Source organism: Populus alba, chromosome 13 (assembly GCF_005239225.2).
Source record: "Populus alba chromosome 13, ASM523922v2, whole genome shotgun sequence".
In the NCBI taxonomy this organism is placed as follows: domain Eukaryota; kingdom Viridiplantae; phylum Streptophyta; class Magnoliopsida; order Malpighiales; family Salicaceae; genus Populus; species Populus alba.
The window spans coordinates 8,176,659-8,197,438 of NC_133296.1; the positions used below are offsets into that span (position 1 = coordinate 8,176,659).

At 35.1% G+C, this 20,780-nt stretch overlaps 1 protein-coding gene across 2 annotated transcripts; it reads right to left on the reverse strand.

Moving 5' to 3' along the window:
• Positions 1-4,494: 4,494 nt before the first annotated feature.
• On the reverse strand, positions 4,495-20,155 carry LOC118040629 (protein TOPLESS-RELATED PROTEIN 2). 2 transcript variants are annotated; one of them, XM_035047603.2, is made up of 26 exons: positions 19,540-20,155; positions 18,980-19,159; positions 18,647-18,760; positions 18,416-18,574; positions 18,035-18,218; positions 17,825-17,951; positions 17,636-17,736; positions 17,366-17,504; positions 17,149-17,258; positions 16,815-16,884; positions 16,641-16,714; positions 16,472-16,567; positions 16,299-16,394; positions 15,998-16,125; positions 15,023-15,257; positions 14,771-14,938; positions 13,548-13,655; positions 13,330-13,473; positions 9,563-9,673; positions 9,297-9,479; positions 9,043-9,171; positions 8,506-8,601; positions 7,325-7,510; positions 6,092-6,264; positions 5,225-5,705; positions 4,495-5,115 (listed from the first exon to the last, which is right to left on the reverse strand). In XM_035047603.2, the coding sequence occupies exons 1-25, from the start codon at positions 19,617-19,619 to the stop codon at positions 5,498-5,500; spliced, it is 3,399 nt and encodes a 1,132-aa protein (XP_034903494.1). In that variant the 5' UTR covers positions 19,620-20,155; the 3' UTR covers positions 4,495-5,115; positions 5,225-5,497. The 2 variants fall into 2 exon arrangements, with proteins under 2 accessions (XP_034903494.1, XP_034903493.1); XM_035047602.2 differs by having other exon boundaries at positions 5,225-5,708.
• Between the last annotated feature and the right edge of the window lie 625 nt (positions 20,156-20,780).

Consider the following 20,780-nt stretch of genomic DNA (forward strand, 5'->3'; position numbering starts at 1 on the left):
TTAGATGAGCTGAGAGCCATGGCTCTTGCTTTGGCTATTTTCCTCGAAAAGATGAGAGCCAGTTCGCTTAAACTTGAATGAAATAAAATTACAACTAAACAGTGGTAAGTTCCTCCTAGCAAAACCAAGTAATTTAAATGGATTTCTTATTACACATCTCTGTTACAAATGAATCTTTCTCCTTCAACTACTAACCACTAACTGACAACTTACTAACTACAAACGGCTAACTGACTTACCACGTGTTATTCCTACAAATGAATCCTTCTCCTTTTTGTTATTCCATTGCCTGCCATCTGCTTCATTTTATGTCTAGCCATTTCCAATTGTTTCTGCAACACCTAATCCATGTTAGCCCTCCTCCTCCGCATAGTTATTAAACCCGGTCTAAAGGTTGATCTGGTTAAGAAACCGGGTTCCGGGTTTCATAGGTCAATTTAGGTCAACCTGAAAAAATTTTTAAAAAAATTAAAGTTTTAATATTTTATATGAAAAAATTAAAAAAAAAAAATCCATGTAAATATAGGTTATACATTATATAAATAATGAAGTTTAAAAGAATATTTTAATTTTTTTTTATTTCACATTAAAAAAATATTATGTTAAGCTTTTAAATTGAAGTATTTAAACCAAAAAAGTTTTTTTATCACACATTGAAAAAAATATAGTTTTTTTCTTGTGAACATAGTATATATGCTAATGAGTTTCAAATTCTACATTGAAAAAAACATAATTTTTTTCTTGCGAACATATAGTATATTAACAAGTTTCAAATTCCACATTAAAAAAACATAGTTTTTTTCTTGTGAACATAGAGTTTATATACTAATGTGTTTCAAATCCCACATTGAAAAAAGATAATTATTTTTTTGGAAACATAAAGTATATATACTAATGAGTTTTCAATCCGACATTGAAAAAAAAAATAACTTTTTTTCTTGGAAACATAGAGTTTATATACTAATAGGTTTCAAATCCCACATTGAAAAAGCATAGTTTTTTTCTTGTGAATATTAAGTATATATACTAATGGGTTTCAAATCTCACATTAAAAAGATACTATGTTATCCTTTTAAGTTGAAGTATTTAAACCAAAAAGTTTTTTATTCTACATTGAAAAAACATAATTTTTTTTTTAGGAACATAGAGTATATATACTAATGGGTTTTAAATCTCACATGTGAAAAAAAAAAACCACTATGTCTTGCCCGAGTCGTTGCACTGATCGGTCTTTTGATAAACCCAGACTGGTCCAGCCCCCAGGTTAGCTAGGTCCCAGGTCGCCGGACCAGTCTGGGTTTAATAACACTATTCCTCCGAAGCACCTCTTTTACTATTACCACTGCTGTTGTAGTTTCTTGTGTGGTCATTTGCCAGCTAGGTGGATGATATCATGGGTCAAATGGGTTGACCCGGGTCAACTCGGCTTAACCTAAAAAATAGAATTTAAAAGCTGGTCTTTCTCTTGCTAAAATTAAATAACAAAATAAAAGCCAAGGCAATGCATTCGTTTTGAAGGCAACACAACAGTTTTCTACAATAAAGTCCTAAAATTAGAAAATAAAAGCCAAGGCATGACTTATGTTGCTGGTGGTTACTAACCACTAGTTACTAACCCTGGTTAGTTTAGCATCCTAAGAACAAGATTTATATGTTTCTTTGTAGTCCACAATTATTGCTTGGGTTTTCCCTACCCCATACATCCTTTTTTTTTTTTCCCTGAAAAAATGGGTTGTATCTTGTTTGTGGCATGCACAAATTTGTTGCATTTACTCTATTCTATGTCATGATGTCCCATTATTAGACTTATGGCTTCTTCCCAGATCGAGATTGCTTACCGTTTGTTTATGGTCTAAGAGATCACTATCGACATGAATGATGTAATAGAGAGAGCAAGAGAAAGAATGAGAGTCATGAGGAGCTGGAGAAAGGATTATCTACTTTGCTCGCAGATCTGAACCAGTATGGGTTGCCTTAAAGTCTTTTGCTCCTCTGCTCTTCTTCGCGAATAGCAACTGATAGTGATATAGCTTTGAACTTTGAAGATTGAAGAGATGGGTTTTATGCAAAGGATTTCTCTAATGGTTTTTTTATTTTCTCTTTTATTGTTGTTCAATGGTTAATATAGCATATGTTGATCATGGAATGACCTCTACATCTATCAGTACTTCTACAAAGCTGCAATGAAAAAGCATGAAAAATAAGCCGGGTCTTAGCTGGGTTTACCCAAGTCTTCCAGGTCTCGGGTTGACCTGCCGAGTAGACTGGGTTTTACCAGGCCAAATCCCCAACTGGTTTTTTCTTAGACCTGGGCCAGACTAGGTTTCAGATTGATTCGCTGGACCAGATTTTAAAACTATGATAAAATGGACTTATCTTGGTAGCAAAATAAAAACTACAATTTTACCACCATTAATGAGCTAAGAACAATAAATGATGCGACCTTCATTGTCTAACACCTTAAATAGATCTTCAAACACTAATATATCTTTATAGTTTGCCATTAATTTGGAGGTGATATGCAAAACTTATTAGCGGCTTAACCCTTAACACTTTGAACAACTTCTTCCAATATAAACCTGTGAAATCCTTGTCTTATAATAGTTACCGGCAAACTATAAATTTTGTAAAAATAATCCATGAATACTTGATCTATCTCCTAAACTATAAATGGTTGTGATAGAGTTATAAAGTATCCTTACTTGGTGTTCGTCAACTATAACATGATTGTATCTTTCTCTCCTAACTTAGGCAATTTTTTTTAAAAAATCCATAGTGATATTTCTTTATGGTATTAGCTGAGATTATAATGGGTCATGATAGGCTATTATTTCCATTTTAGCTTATTTTTAAATATTACATTCCCTTACAAGCTTTTCAACTAATATCTTTGTTAATTTCCAATAAAACATAGAGTTTTGTATTCTTGTGTGACCTCTATATATGAGTCACAAGTAGCACTCACAAATCTTTCTTTTAAATTATTTTTTTGTGCCAATTACTTTTTATGCTAATTACTGTAATGTTTTTAAATCTAAGAATTTTTTTTGCAAAATTATAATCTGGCCAATTATTTGTATTAATTATGGTGTTCCAAACTTGATTCGGTCGGGCAAAAAATCTAACCAAACTAGTGTTTTAATTTTTGAAAAATTTAATCTATATCAAACTGAAAATTGGTTTAAACCAAACTAGTTTGATTTGGCGTGAGTTAGTTTTTGTCACTTTAAAAACCATAAAGCTAAAATATAAGCGGGTTCAAAAATCATTTGAATAATTTAGTTCAATATCCTCCCACTAATTGCAAACACTTGCTTGCTACAAGGATATGACTCATCTGTTCTTTAACACAAGAAAGCAGAGTCTAGATTCTATTCCCAAACAGATCTCATTCCTCTAAAATCATGAACACAATAATACCTATAAATCCTAACGATATGTCCCAACCGTCAACAAATAGCCATCCATCCTCATCTAGCTCTAAGCTGCATCTAAAGCATGAAGAATATTCAGAATATCCCTATCATTGCATCATTTTCATGGATTATAAGAGAACAAGGGAGAGAAAAAAAGTGTCATTCAAGGCACAATTAAATGTGACGAGAAATATTACATCTCATTCTTCTTGGAACACAAAACTTTGGGATCTCAACCATGCCATATCTTCAAACAGTGGGTGTTTTTGGTGATGGCGGCTGCTTTGTGGTTGATGACAGTTGGAAGTGCTGTTGGCGACGGTGGTTGGCAGTGGAGAAGATGAACTGTCGGTGGCAGATGAATAAGAAAGTGTAGGGGTTGATTGGTTTTTTACCATGAGAAAGGAAGGGGGGGGAGAGGGGCAATACATCATTTCATATGATTTAAAATTTTTACATGTATGTTTCTTTTGTACGCACGACATAGCACAAGCCAACAATTTATTTAACACTAAGACTTGAAGAAAGTCAGATATTGGATTAATTGGATAAAAAAAATAGAGAAGAATGGTTAATTGAACAAATTCAAAGAACATAAAGGTTAATTATCCAAATTAAACATATATGAGCATAAATGAATAATTGATACAACCCCAGTGGTGAATTTAGGGGTTTTGCCTTGAAATTTTCTCTAAGTCTATTTTTCAGAAAATACTTTACAACAAGTTTATTAACTAATTTTGTTTTTGGCCTTTTTTGTTTAAACATTTCTTAAATTGAAGATTTATTATCATATAATTTTACTCCTGTTAGTTACTATAATTCTTTGAAAAGGTTTAGAACATCTCACCATGCTGATTATCATTAAACTTTATATTTTTAAAAACAAGATTTACAAATATAAAGAATTATATCTTTTTTTTTAACTAATACTATCAAAATTTGATTTGATTATTAACAAGACTTGTAATAATAATGATATATAAAAAAGTTGCAATTAAAAACTATTTTATAAATGAGAGAAATTAGACAAGCAAGAATAAATATTATGAAAGGTTTTGTATATGAAAACTAGAAAAGAGAGAGAATAAAAATATTAACCGATAATTTTAAAGTGTAGGTAGAGGTTAATATAGCTGGCACAATAAAATATAAACTCTTGAAATAAAGTGAGTCTATTGATTTAAGCATCTAAATATTGCTCGTCATTTGCAAAGTAGGAACTGTGCTTCCCAAATATCTGCTTGTTCAACAGCATGCATCATCTTTGCTTTCGTTAGAGTTTCTCATTCATTGAAGGAGCACCAACATTTGTCAGCTCTAAACTTTGAACATCGAAGACAATCTCGTACATTCTACTACTTCTCGACAAACCTTTCTAACATGCAAGCCACAATCTTTTAAAAGCTACTGTTCAAAAGCAAAGCTCATCGTCAGGGCCATATAACGGGGACAGTTGAAAATGAGGTGCTACTCCTCCCTTCTATAATAAACCTGTCAGCAAATCACTTGTTCAAAGGTATACAACTCAATGCCTTTATCTTTGCCGATCATGGAATCAACATCTCCATTTTAGTAAATCCCCCTGAGACTATCTTTGAATTATCAAACTGTCATCACTGTAGTCTTCATTATATTCATTTTCATCATCACCATTCCTCGTTAAATACTCTTTACTATTTCTGTCTTAACCACCACCCTGTTCAGATCGGTGTTTAACACCGCAACGGCAGGTAATAGAAAAAATTAAAAACTGATTAATTTTGCATCCTTCCAAACGCAATTCATTAAAGGGGGAACGTACATACCTATTGTAAGACCTCCAGAGCCGCGGGGGCAAAGCCTCTTGTCTTGCATCATTTTAGGGACGACAAAAATATACAAATTCCTTTCAAACCTCAAACAGCAAGATGGCCCCAGTAGATGATAAAAGAAAGGGATAATGAATATTAATATCAGACCTTGATTAAATGCAAACAAACTATTAACGCAAGGAAAAAAAAAATGACAATTACTAAAATTGAGCAAGTTTTCCATAGTATTCGTCGTCCTGGTGGTTACAAATGCCCAACAATGCTCCATCACCTGGAAGGGAGCTCTGACAGGTGACCACTTGGAGAAGGATTCGATGTATTAGACGGAAGGGTCCCGTTATCTTGAGAGGATGGGCCACCCCACTTCATCTCCACATCAGATGGCTCAACCACATGTACTGCACCATCACTCATACCAAGTGCAATCTGATTGGGCTCAGATGGATGAGCAGCTATAACCAAAGGATAGGCAGTGCTGCTGCAACAAATGGTTTTTGTCAAAATAATTAGTCCCTCTGGTTTAAAAAGCCCAACATCACATCCCTATTTTTGTTACAACTTAGTCCCTCCATTAAGCAGTTGTTAATAAGGAGCTAGGCTGTCACTAATTGAAAGAAACCTGGGGGCAATTCGGTCATTTTCTAAGAAACTAGCGTTGCTTCAAAAAAATTAACAATCACACGGGCAAGGGACTGGAACAAGAAGGATTAAATTATTATTTATGCAAATTAGATTCTTCAATTAGAATATTGGTCCTAAACGCATGTGCTCCCCCCACCTTAATGAAAAAAAAAAAATAGTAACGAAAAAATAGAAGAAATGAAATGCCCAAGCTGCCATTAACAAAAAAATCCAGCTTACCCTGCAGGGTGTGAAGGTATATAAGCAGAAGGTGCTATTCGGCATCTGATTCTTAAGCTGTCCGCATCAAAAACTCCAACAGCACCATCACAAAAACCCGTATAAACCAAGAAACCATCACTTGAATATATTGCACTTGAAATGGGAGCCGCAAGGGTGTCTTTAGGGGACCACTACAAGATCATACATTAGTGAAAAAATAATTGAGACATCAATAATAAACTGCAAGACTAACCATGTTACATGTATTTGATCATCACCTTTTAAGGGTACTGATTACGGAATAACAGAATAGATTCATTACTGCAAACTATCAACTTCCAATCTTTTAAGAAACCTGTAAATGACTCAATGTTTGTCTCGTTCATGACTATAGGGAACATAATAAAGAACGTCTATCCCCAAAGTTGGCAATTTTGACATGAATGTCCAATTCTTGCACAGACATAAACTAAAAGTCAGGACTTGCAGTCAAAATCAGATTGACACTTCTAAAAAGTTAATCAAACAGCACACAAAATCCAGGTTCTTTAAATCTGACCATAAAAGACATTGACAAGTAATCCCTCCTTCACATCTAATCTACCTTGTCCAGTATTCCTTTTTGTTTGTTGCTGAAATGCAATTGCTCACACAATACATGCTCACAAGAGAAAAAAATGCAATAGCTTCATTAACAAGAAATAGCATACAATGAGTTGACTTGAAAATGACCAACTAAAGGACTTTAAATGGACCCTTGTATCCTTGCAAGTCTGACACACATTCGTAGTGCTAACAGAATTTAAAAGAAAATGCAGGTCATGCTCTAACTAACTAGTGGGATAGCTGGCACACAATTGAATTTGGTTGTGTGATGAATTTACAAAAGTACAGCAATTTGTTCAATATCTGGGACCAGGGTTAAAACATGAAGTTCATTTTTTTGTTTTTCAGAGGGTTGAGGGGAGAAGGGTGGTAGGGCTTTTTTTTTACTTAGTTTAATATGTATTTGAAATTGTCCCCTAACCTTGAGACTACAGTTGATGGTAGAAGTTGATATGAATAATAAAATAAACAAACCACCTGATTTTATAAATAGGGCACTGACAGAATTTCCTTAGGTTTCTAAAGTGGTGGTGCTTATTCCTATCTTGCCTTCTTTTCTCATTTGACCAACGATCCAACTTCAAATTGGGTTTTGTTCATAAAAAAAAAGTACTTTGGTGACAAGATATATGATGGAAAACTTACTGAGCGCGAACATTCAAGTTTGCTGTCATAGATGGCAATTTGGCTTTCATGTACAACCAACAGATGTGCTTGGTCATTATGAAATTGGACTCTAGTTTCGCCTACCAAAGGGGATTGACGACTAGGTGGTGCTTGAATGAACCTCATTTTCTTTTTCTCCCATCCATCAATGCTCCAGACACACAACTGCAACTCAACCCATCAAAGGCAGTATTGATACATAATACATCACATGGAAAAGCTTCAATAAGTACTTCTATTGATTGGAAAAGTGCAAAATGGCTTAAAATCAATATGAGATGACTTTAATGAATCCATATTCCAGTTTGGAGTGAGCATCTGCCATATACATCCAATACTTCTATGGAACCAGTGCCAGTAAATTATAATTTATCTAACGGTTGCATTGGTTTGTGAAATAGTGAACAATGAATAATGTGATTGCCATGAAAACTTTCCATAAAATTTTTTGCAAGGTCCATTTCAGGACCATTCTGAATTATCAGAAAGAACATCAATAATGTTGTGACGATGGAAGAGTAGGGAAGAATAAAGGACCAAGTAGACAGTTAGGGCAGTGGGGAATATAATCCAATGAGGACCTCCTAAAAACATCACAAAGAAAGTGAATTGAAAAGCTGCAAAAGGACAAAGTAGCACATTGCCGGCGCATTAAGTGATCCGACTTGACATTCTTCAAGTGTCAGGCCATGAAGGCATCATACAACACACCATATTTGTGTAAATGGCCGCGTAAGGACCTTGAAAAAAATCTCTTAACATCTGATATTCTAGATATAAGGCCCTGTATTTGTAAAGTTCAGTGAAAAAGGAGTTTTTTAAGAGATGCAACATCGATTTGTGAGAAAAAGAAAACTCAATAACAAAACTTCAAAGAGGAAACTTATAACTTAAAGCAAGTTGGCAAGTTCAAGGAAGAAAAACCAAAAGCTTTACAGAGTTTATGGATAAGGAAAGAGTAACAGGCTTGAGATCTTTCAAGGTTATTTATCAGACATGTTAACATACTTAGCAGAATGGGAGAGTGAGTTCCATATGACAAACTATCCAATTTTTCCTGCTTCAAGCATAAGCTTTCACAGACTCTCCTCAGGATAACATCAAATAACCCAACCCATAAAGATAGCAACGTTATTCAAATGATCCTATTAATCACTGACCTGTGCATCAGCCCCAGAAGACACCAGCACATTTAAACTCTGTGAAAAAGCAAGTCCTGTTATTCGATTCTGGTGGCCCTTGAGTTTAGTTTTGACCTGCAGTCAATTTCAAAAGTCAACTTCACACCCATAACTAGATGCCTTAAGGAAAACCTTAAGATCGATAAGGGGTAGATACTGCAATAACTTCAACTGTACATATCACATGTTATTAATTTCCAGAACTCAAGAGCAGAACAGAATTCCTCATTATCTTGTTATGGAGCTTTGTTTGATTTACTATCAATGTGAGGTGACAGGAATCAAATCAAAAAAATATAAATAATCCAAAAGGCAGAATCTACAATCATTTGGTAGTAGTATGTGATATTTTATTTTTAAGGAATCTTTTCATAAGCATAGATAATTGTGTCCAATTTTTTCTCAGAACTTCCAAATCACAAGGAAGCTAGTTAGGCTGAAAGAATGAGCAAGCATCAGCAAAATCAAAAGAGCAGCGCACCCACACACACATGGATGCACGCACATAGAGATCACCTCATCAACTCTGACATTATATATTTGCACAGTAGAATCCTCCATGCCAATTGCAATAATGTTATTATCTTGAGGATGGAATGCTAAAAAAGTGGCTGCAGGAGGTGGGGACATAAATGTTGTCATGACCTAAGAAGAAAACTCAAGAGTTTTATTAAGTCATGCCAAACCAAAGTTCCAAATAAAAAATTAAAAATAGAAACAAATATAATAAACTTTAAATCAGAAATCAATTATGTGCTGTAACAATAGACCTTGAATGTCATCATGTTGAACAAAGAGACCTTCCCACCAGAGGCAGACATGACATAAGAATCATTTTTGGATAGTGCAATGCATGCAGCAGATTCTTCAGCTGGTTTGCTCTCATTTATATCATTAGTCATGGGAGTTCCACTAGGAGGCTGCCACAACTGTGGTGCATTTGATGCAGTAGCCTACAAGATTTCACACCGAAAATGAAACACAAAAAACAGTCAAAAGGGGCAGAGATTTCACCATTTAAAGACATGAGCCAGACCTTTCCCGTCAGATTTCTTTCACTGCGCTGCCATTTCCACAGCTTGTGAACAGCATTAGAGGCAAGGGCCAATAGAGCCATCCCTGAGTTAGTATAAATCAGCCGCACAACCTGGAATTACTGACCTGTTATCCTCGATTATTACAACAAGAGACAGCTATATAAAGCATAACATCATGTATACCCATGTAATAGGAAAAAAACTTCATTGATAGGAAGAAACAGAAATGTGCAATAGAAGTTTGAGATATCCTAATCAAAAAGCAGTAAAAAAAGAATGAAACTGAACAATATTCCTTTCAAGTCTGAACATCTGCGAAAGAGACACCTCTGAAACATCTGAAGCTAGGAAAATCAGCCTATCCCATATCAAATGAAAATACAATCATTCATCATGGAAAATTATAGAGTTTCAATTGTTCCAGACGCACTAAATTACAGAAAATTTGGCAACATTGCCAATAAACATTTGCTACCACTTCTTAAAACCCAGAAACATATCAAAGAAATTCCTCCAAACTAAAAGGACAGACCAAGTTTCTCCGAACACAGAAAAGGTTACACCACAATCCAAGTTACTAGGCAATGTAAAAATAAGTGATTGGGAGTTTCACCGCTACTGGCACCCATAGATAACACTTCAGGAGACAATGCTTTGGGAGGGTCTTCTTATCTGAAACATGTTATCAGTATTAATTTTTTTTTTAATGATTGACAACCAAAACAAGCTTTTAATGTTATGGGAACCTTATCTTTGCATAAAAAGTTTGCTAGGGAGAATTGAGGGAACTTGGAGAGTAGTAGCCATGTGCGCTCACTTGAATGTCCAAATTAGTTACAAATATAAAGCTTATTACAATGCATCACAAAACATGCACAATTAGGCATGAGTGTTGCGTATATTGTGTCCCCATCTCCCACTCCCACTCCCTTTGACTACTAACTATCAGCTGACTATATTGGTTTGACCCAAAAATACCACCACCATTTGCAACACAAGTGCTGCTTCTCTAGTAGTAAGTAAGAGGGTAACAGGTTCAGCTTGCTAGAGGAGGATTTTGACAGCGGGAAGGGGTCAACGCATATTGTATAGATCACCATTACCATTTACCAAAAACAAAGCAAGCAACAGATGGACTCACAAGGTTAAGAAATTTATTCAATATTGCTCTTATTTATTGGAAAGAAAATATCTCCAAACATGGCAAGAATGCTTAGCAAGAAGTAACCAATTGTTTGGAACACAAATACCAACTCCCAGTCTTCTATTTTGACCCTTCCAAAGTTGTTAATCCAATTTCTCTATTGCATTCAGCTAATCAGCTGTAAATAATCATGCACAACAATATATTGCTTGTGCATGAACTCAGGCAAATGTGCATGCCTATACCAAAAAAAAGAAACATTGGCAACCAGTAATTTGGAGATCAACACTGCTGTACTGGGTCAGATTAACAAATCTAACTTTTATTTAAATGCATTTGAACATGCCAAATCCATATCAGATGTTGGGGTTCCCTTGAGCTAAACTCAAGGGGTGGAGATGGTAAGGTAGAATGAGGTTTGGTTTAAAAAACCCCTTCTAATAGTTGCAAAAAAATATATATAAATAAATAAATAAAAATAAAAATTGATGGTGAAGCCAGAAGAAAAAAGGCGGAAAATGATCAGAAACATCATCCTCATAATATCATTTTTTTCCCAGATCTGAAAATCTTATCCAGCTAATTGACCTAGCTCCTAAAAAGAAGGGTCCGGTTTTTATTACAAACAAGTCTCAACTTCAATGCAACCCTAAGGAAGTTGATTGGATAAATGACTCAAGGGGAGTACAGAAGATGATAAGGAAACAATGTTTGGTGAAAAATGTGCTGAAAGCTCTGTATTAATCAAGCCAAGAGAAGATTCAGCAGAGACTAAAAAAATTGTAACTAACTTCCATTCTCTCCTTGTTCACTTGAAGCTTCAAGTCATCATAGTGCAGGCTTTAATTTGTTCATCAAACTTCTATAAATTTCAGAACCCATATGCATAATAGCACTAAGGCATCAATAATGTCATCAATCTAATTAGTGCCAAAGGCATTGTAATCTTGCCAAAACTAATTAATGATATGGACTCTTGGACAAGGTACCTTGGTGAACCACTCTTCCTCGATTAGCATCCCAAAGCAAAAATTAACCAACAATTATGGGCTCAATTATTAGTTATATGGGACTTTTAGTTTATGTTAGGTTTTCTTTTTTAATTATTATTTAATAGTTGATTCACTTGTACTCCACCTATTAGGTAGCTTTTAATTAGGATTCGTGTTCATTTTATTTTTATTTCCCTGTTTGATTTATGGTTTTATATTAGAGCACCTGTCCTATTGTTAAAGCAACAAATTGAGAATTGAGAATAGAATTTTCATGTCTACAGTTCTAGTAGCCGCAGCTTTTCTTCTCTCCTACTTCCTTTCTTCTCCTCCAAATTTCTGCCTGCATCGAATTTAGTTTCCCTCAAGAATAAGTCAATTGTTTACAATGACATCAGGAGGTATTAACATATAATACACTCACATTGTTCCTGTACTTCAACTGCATTATTTATTTATTCTTTCATTTTAGAATATAAAAAGGATTTGCATTTAAAGAGTTAACACTCTCTTCAAGAAAGTACAGTTCTCAGTACCAACTTTGGAAAACATAAAAAACTTGGTCTAGGAGGAAGAATGCCTTCCCACCACCAAATAGAGAAGTTCATTTTTCGTGCATAACGTAGAGCCAAAAATCATATTGCTGGAAAAAGATTTGGGGTTCTGTTGTGAGAAATGATCCACTTCTATTAATAGTTTCAAGAAAACAGAAAACTGTAGAAAGGAGTTTACTTTTCCAAAGTAAAACTATTTTCTTCAAAATGCAAGTTTTCTCTATTTTTTTCCCTCCCCCATTTGCTAGAAAACCAGAAAACTACTTAAGTTGTTTTCCAAATTCCACGCTTTAGAAAACAACAGTTGAGTTCTGTTTCTTAATCTCCCTGTCCTTTACTTAAAAGCAAAATAAACAAGGCTCTTGTTCCTTATTTTGGAAAACTAATGGTATTAAACATGTTGTACTAGTTTAATATGGATAAATATTTCTAAAATAGAGATGAAAAATAAACAGCTATTTTGAAACATACCTACAGTTCTTCATTGATCAATTGTAGAACTATTGCATGTTCTACAGGGTACTAGCTATTATTCTTTCAATTTTTGTTAGACTGAAAATTATATGCTACCCTAGCCACTTCATATAGAAGCAAATTTCACGAGCTCCCTGATTTTGCAGCAATCCTGTCCTTCACAGATGAATTACCGGTGATGTTTCTCTCAAATAGGAAATATTTATGCAGAGGAGTTGCACCACAGCCAATGTACTCAAGCTAAACAGGAAGCAGCAAAACCATGCAAAATAGCAGTCCAAAAACCATATAATTCTGAAAGCAATATGGGAATAACAGCTTCAATGATAAAGTAAACACGATGCTGACCACACACACTAAACCATACAAATAAGAGGCAGAAGTCCAGAATGATAGCAAAAAGAATCTAAGAACCATGTAATTAAAAATATCTGCTACAACTGGCAAAGTTGCACATGGAAGAAAAACAAAATGCCATGATACATGCATGCATACATAGGTATACATAAATGTGTGTGCTTGTGTGTGTAAACATCTTTTCCCAATTTAAAACTAGTTTGCAGTAAGAAATAAGTTATCAATCATATTTTTTAACTACCTACCTTGCCAGCTGCTATGGAGTCAGGCAACCGCAAAGCTTTTAGCTGAGATGAATCTACAATATCACTCTTCCAGCTTTTCAATTTGTCTGTATCATCTGAAATCCTTGGTTTAACATCAACAAGCCTACTATTGTCCATGGTACCCTGTCATGTTAAACAAAATAAAATTAGAGACCAGGTAGCACTAACAGCATGGAGCTGAAAATTGCTTAACTTACAAGATTGCCAATAGAAACTGCAGGCTGGATTCTATCTGAGCGTTCCAGTGATGATGCGAGGCCAGAAGAAACATTTGCCACAGAGCCTAGTGCGTTAACAATCAGTGGCTACAATAAGAGGTATAAGAAACCTCATTAGCACCGCAAACATGCCACATGGCAAAGTAAGTATCCAATGCAATGATATAGGAGTATAGAACAAAAACAATACACAGGCATGCTGTGGTTTTCAACTCCAAAAGCCATTTCTCAAAATAATAATAATAATAATAATAATAATAAGCCACCATCCTCTTTCAAAACATAAAATTAGGACTTAGCAAGGGATGCTATCATTTGAAAACTCTATGATCACCAGAAGGCATCATATTTATAAGGTTTTCCTTTGTTAAGCGTCATAACACTGAAATTTAAGCATGAAACTCTCCTTCCCTTTAACCAGTAAACCCATTATTGAACTAATATCATGGTTTTCTTGATCCCCAGGCTCTGATTTAACAAGTTATCAGGAACATAAACATTTCCTGCTGCAATCTTATTTTATTTTAAAGCACTTTTAGAAAAGTGTCCCTTCCTTTAAGCTACCATTCTTCCATCACAAGATCAAAGCACAAATGATCCATCACCTTTGAAGAACTATACCATTATCAAACAATCATTTTGTATCTAAGTTATTAGGTTCACTAATCCAATTTTACTTCAGCATCTAGCACTTGAGCTTTGAATCTTTTCTCTGGAAACAAATTGCAAGAATTGAACAAAACAGTGTAAAAAGAAAATGAATGCATCGAGATATTGAACACTTAATATTGATAAATGCGGAACACTTAGAATTAATTGATAACAACATTTCATCAAAATCAAATGGAGCCTGCCTATTTAAAAGGAAATTCATGATACTCTTGTATAAGGGAATCTAAGGTTCACTGGTAAAAGTACCAAACAGATCTATATGAGTTCATGCACATGACAACCTCACTAATTTCACCCTGCTGACCAAACTTCTGCTCACTAAAGAAATATTAATGCCTTGGCCTTTACAAAGGGTAGTTTTTTTAACCTGATGTCTTTAAGCAGGCTCTCCTTGCATGTGAACAAGTCAAGGATTCTCTTTGTAACTTCTCTTTTTATGATAACAATCTTATTTCTTACCTCAACACAGCATATTGTACAGACCTTACATAAGGTAAAAATAAATAGATCAAACCAAAATGTATAACTACCTTAGAGTTGATTGGTTCTGATGGGCTTCGACTTTTATCAATAGCCCTGCTCTCCAACATTCTTATCAAGCGCAATCCATCACTACTGGCTAGAATTTTAATACCATTGTCACTAGTTGTGACTGCCAACAATGAACCTTCCTTGTTAAATCTCAGTCTAGGACTAGCCTGCAAAGAAAACTAACGATGAACTGCAAAACCTTACATTTATACCCCTAAACAATTAGAAAAGGAATGCAGACTAATACTAACAGGCAACCCCCCATCTGCATCAACAGCTGTCAACATGTTTGTATTATCCATATCCCAAAACTTAATTTGAAACTCATCACCAGCAGCTAAGAAGTGGCTCCTTGTTGTGTCAAACTGAACAACATCTAAAGAACGCTTCCTGAAACCCAAATATGTTCGTTTGATAGATCCTTCACTTTCATTCCACTCAACTAGGTGAGATTCACCTTCTTTACTTGTTCCACAAGAGAAGAGCCTGCGAAAATGGAACAGCAATACATCACCCATACCATTTTGAATGCTTATATTCATGTATTCACACCTAGTAAGGGATAATACAAGTGGCATTGAAGGAAAAGACAGTGCCCAAAGCAGGGTTTATGTCAAGCCCAGGACAGTAATCTCTCCCAAAAATAGTCTACTGAAAAGCTACCTGAGCTAAAACAAAGGAGGTTAGAGGAAACCTAAACATCACGGACACATGGAATACAAAAAAAAATAAAAATGACTACAGAATCTATAACATAGAATAAAACGTCTAAGGCAAGATAGTTTTGAAAGATTGTGCAATGCAATTTTTATTTCTGACAAGACATGATGTAATTTAGGTTAGATTTGGAACTAAAAAAAAAAAGAATGGTATATGTACTACAATAGACAAAATGTATAGGCAAGAAAAATAGGAGAGAAAAATCAACTTCTCTAACTTTGAAATATTATTAATCCAAGTTGCTAGGATTTCATACGAGTAACAGATACAAGAGCATGTCAGGGGTTACAGTTGGTATTTTTTCTAGAATGTCCTGGATCTTTCCATCGGTTTGAAGCGCCCAATAATGTCATTTTTTTAATCTGAGTGTCATTATCTGGCATAAGTATTTTAGACTCTTTAAGTGTTTGTCAAGTCAAATGGGTGTAATACAAGATAGAATTCCAGTTATTAAAGCTATATGCCTGTTTGACTATAAAGTAAACCATCTTTATGACATGTTTTACCTAGTCCCATCTGCACTATATGCCATCATGGTGCACCAAAGTCCAGGAGCATCATAGTCCACTCTAGATCCCAAAGAATCATATAGCCAAGCTTTAATCTTCCCATCAATTGCTGTTGAAAAAATAAACTGCAAATATAGACCAAGTGAGATGGATTATAAGGTGACCAAAATGATACAAACCTCCAAACATGTTTTAAATTTGTACTGATAATTTGACATCACTCTGCTAACAACATACATCATGGAAGACACTAAATTGTTATGAGAACCCAATACCCAGCTTCATAAAGGAGTTTTACCTGGATATTTTCTTTGTAATGGGGACACAATGAATACACAGGCGCTTCATGGCCTTCAAATATATATTGTCTGCCTCCTGCTCCAGCATCCCAAACCTGTCATGCAGGAGGCTACCATAAAGAAACCATTCTTCCTAGTGAAAGGAAACTGATTAGCCTCTGATAATTGATACCTTAATCATCTTGTCATCACCGCATGTGACAATGCATAGTTGTTTGTTGGGATGAGCAAATGCAATATCATTCACACCACCGACATGGGCATCAATCTAAAAGATAAAATCAGGCAGTCACATGATATAATATCCAGCATGATATAGTATCCAGGATTACTGAACTTACCTCTAAATGAGGCCTCAGTTCTCCAGTCGGATTGTAAGTATATATTTGCACTATATGTTTCGAAAATGCAACACCTATACAAAGAAACAATCACTTAAACAATGCAAACAATGTCATACAAAGATGACAATAAAATAAATCATACTCAGGAAGTAGTCAAATTTAAATACAAACCAAGCATTAGTCCATCTGGCCCCCACACACATCGATTTACAGATATTGCAGCATCATTCAACAATGCTGTCTGTTAGCATGAACAAACCATTAGAAAGAAGGATCAGTCCAAAAGAAAAGGAAAACGAAGAACAATCAGTTAAAACTCCAATTCCCAATTATAATTAATTCTCCTGCCAAGCAACAAGGTCACCAAAGAGCAATACCAAAAGGCGTACATTGTCACTAAACTTTTGAAGATTAGAGGATTTATGGGTGTTGACATCAACCAAAAGACAGATAAATTAAAAATTAGATCTATTAATATCTCCAATACAGTTGAAACTCAAACTACCTGCAGTGGCATCGAAGAAGCAGAGAGATCCCAAACTTTGAAAGGTTTATGTGCCAACCTTTCCCGGGAGCCAACTTCCCAAAGGCTAATGTCACCAACATTTGTCCCAACTACAAAATATAATTTGAAAGGTCTGTCAACACACCAATCCTATCAAATGAAACTTAAACCTTTCTTCTTCTTTTTGTAAACTTGTAACATATGTTCAAATATTAACCTAGCAGGATGGTTTGATGCTGTGGATGAAAGTCCATGCTAATGACATTGGATCCTTGGTTAAGGGTCCGTACAACAGTTTTGGGAAGGTCATCTTGGGAATAGATATTGGGAGTATGTGCTATACCAGAAAAGGAAACCTGCAATACGAAACCAGATAATTATTACAGTAACAAAATGAAGGCCACTTGTACTTTAACATCAACCAAGCATGAAGATTGAACTTGAGGAAGAAAAGAAAATAAAAAAAAGAACTTTCATCTGTCTACACCTCTTCAGATTGGCCAGGGCGCATCCGCTTCATCAAGTGTTCTGAATCAGCTGACTGATAATTCATTCCTGTGGGAGTCCTTGGGTGTTTCAAGAATGCAGCTGCGCAAATCCATGAATGATTATATAGTTTTACCAAGCTAGAAAAAGGTAAGAGCACCACAAACTACATGAGTATTAATAGCTTCACCTGCACTAGAAGGCTGCACAAGAGTAGGGGGGCCTGCTGCCACAGAAGGGTGTGGTAAAGAAGGATTATTGGCCGACATCCAACCAGCAATAGCACCCGGAGTTGGGGAAACAACAGGTTGAAATGGCTGCATGGTGCAAGTAATTGCAAGGATTATATGAAAGCCCACAAGTGTCACTTAGGGAAGAGCAGATGAAAGATAGAACTTACGCCATGGGCTCCAATAGGGGGGAATGCCCCAGCCTTAGGAATCGGTCCCACAAGGGGGGTGTTCGAGGGAGGAGGTGGATGAGCCCCATTAGCAGTTGTAGGAGTGCAAGAATGATCAATAAATAGAGTTTTGATGTCAGGGTTTGAACGAGGATTCTTACAAAGTTGATGCTGCCAATTAAGACTGAAAGTTCCAAAAGAAAAATAAGCCTTTGAAAAACAACTTCATGATGAAGAGCTCTAAGAGCAAAAGTAAGAATCTTATACATGCCACTCAGAAACTGTAAAGGTACCAATATGCAAGTTATCTACATAATACAAATCAGATAACAAAATTTGCATTTTCCATGTGAAGCTTATAGAAGAATATGCAAGGATAACCTCTGGTTTATTAACGTTCTAAGTCGCGAACTTTTGAAGGGTGGGAAAGTAAGCTTGTCTCGAAACAGCGGGTTTGCTTCAATCAGCTTTTTAAGTTCGACAAGCATGATATTTCGAGCCGATTTTGTGTCCCCATATTTTGAAAGCTGCTCATTTTGCCTGATAGTCCAGAAAACAAATGTTGATGGTAGAACATCACAACTAACATGAAAAAGATGCAAGAGCAGCTACCTGAAATTATCAAGTGTAAGCAACTGAGTTATTTCCTTGAAAAGTTCTTCATTGAAGGATGCAAAAACCTTCAGGTCCTTAACAAGAATCTCAACAGCCTTTGCCCGATCCTGTCTGATGGCAGGAAATATTAAAATAGTCAAAACATGCATGACAAAATATAAGCAAACTTCAAAGTTCATAACCCCAAAACAAACCAAATCACTAAATTATAACCCCATTGACAGATGTCAGCATTCTCCTTTTATTTTCTGTCAAGTGGCTGGTAAGTATTTCTGATTAAAATGAAGCGCACAAACAAGAGAATTAAGGGGGCAAATATTCAAAACTCACCTATCAAGAGCCTCCAAATATTTCTGCTTTCTTATTTCAAAGAATATCTTCATAGAGTAACGGTTATCTTCAACCTTCGTGAATCCACATAAATATCGTTCAATCTCATCCCATTCACCAGCCTGAACTTGATCCTCAAAATGTTTCATATTGAAGAAAAAACCAGACTCTTGCTCTAACCTTAAAATCAGCATTTGATGACAACACACAAAACAAAAACAGAACATTAGCATTCTATTCAAGTTCATGTTCATTATCACCATTCCTAGCTGAGAAGTCAGGAAACAGAATGATGGTACATAGTGGTAAGCAGTGTAAAAGTATTTATGTGGCTTCATGAAGTCAAAATTAATGCAATTTTCTAATAAATTTTAGAACCAGGAAAACCAAACCCTGCCTTCATCTAAGCCAAAGACAAAAATATGATGAAGATTTATTTGTTTTTACGGTATCCATTTAACAAGCATGGACTTTTGATTTTTATAGTCTACCCATGTTTTCTCAGCATCCAAACATAGCATTGAGATGAAACGAAACATCCAAAACAAGAAAAGACTTACTTATGAACAGTTTCCTTGAACTTCTCCTCGTCCAAGAACTGCAAGATCAGAAACACCAGTTCCCTGCTTAAGGAAGACATAGTCCCCGATACCCCTAAACGCTCCAGTGCAGCGATTGAATATTATACTCAAAGGCACCCAAATTTCCCAATATAGCCAATGCAAGTCTCACTATAAAGCCCTAAATACTCATCAGTCTGATGAACTATAAAATACCTAGAAGTGACTTAACAAAAACCCTAAACCCTTGCAAATAAAACCCTAATTCTCAGCTTCTTGTACACAGATCCAGCAAAGTAAGTCAAGCTTGAGATGCGAAACACTAGAGCAAGTTTAAGAAGACTGATTTCGCAATAAATTGTCACAAAATGCAAACTTTATGATTTCCATTTGTGCATCCAGAGAGTCAAGAAGAAAAATAACAGGCTTTACTGTTCACCGTGGCAGAAAATAAGCATTTCTTTCTAATGTTAGAGGGTTTTCTTATTTATTTCTTTCTCTTGCGCTCTGGCACTAGCACCAGCAACAACAACCTTCACTCACTCTCTCTTGAGCTCTGGCACTAGCATTCTCTCTGCTCGCTCGCTTGGGCTTGTTACAAATGACAGCTACACTTAATTCTTTTTTACATCTAGATAAGAAACAAATCCAAAAGAGGTGAAAAAAATTTGCTACTCTCTGCATACACCACTATCGATTAGAAAGTGTTTTTTTGTTATGTATTTTTTAAAAGAAAAAAAGTATTTTAAAAAATTATTTTTTATTTTTTTTTAATTAATATTTATTTCATGTTTTTAAATTATTTTGATATGTTGATATCAAAAATAAATTTTTAAAAAATAAAAATAAATTTTTTAAAAATAAAAATAAATTTTTTAAAATAATAATTATTATATTTTCAAGTACCTCTTAGTCTTTTAAATTTTTTATTGTAGTTTTATTTACTGAAATTTAGCATAATCGTGATATAAATTATTTCAAGTGTTAGGGATTGGGACACAATGCATTAGAGTGTGCAAATCATGGAGTTATGATTCTAAAGGATGATGAAGAGATTGTGTTCACTAGTGATGAGTTTGATTGTGATGACATGCCACCACTTGAAGATGCTAGTGATTTAGAATATGCTATTGATGATAAAGTTTTGGTGATTAGAAAGTCGCTTAGTGTTCAGACTAAGGAGGATGATATGAAGCAATAAAGGGAGAATATCTTCCATACTAGATACCTAATCAACGATA

What these genes read in the sequence shown, in the direction of transcription:
- LOC118040629 (XM_035047602.2), bottom strand. Translation starts at nt 19,619, where the DNA reads ATGTCTTCCTTAAGCAGGGAACTGGTGTTTCTGATCTTGCAGTTCTTG. An exon ending in ATTACAAAGAAAATATCCAG is followed by an intron (nt 16,126 to 16,298) that starts GTAAAACTCCTT and finishes CTATATTTGCAG; the next exon opens with TTTATTTTTTCAACAGCAAT. An exon ending in ATGCAGATGGGGGGTTGCCT is followed by an intron (nt 14,939 to 15,022) that starts GTTAGTATTAGT and finishes TTTTCTTTGCAG; the next exon opens with GCTAGTCCTAGACTGAGATT.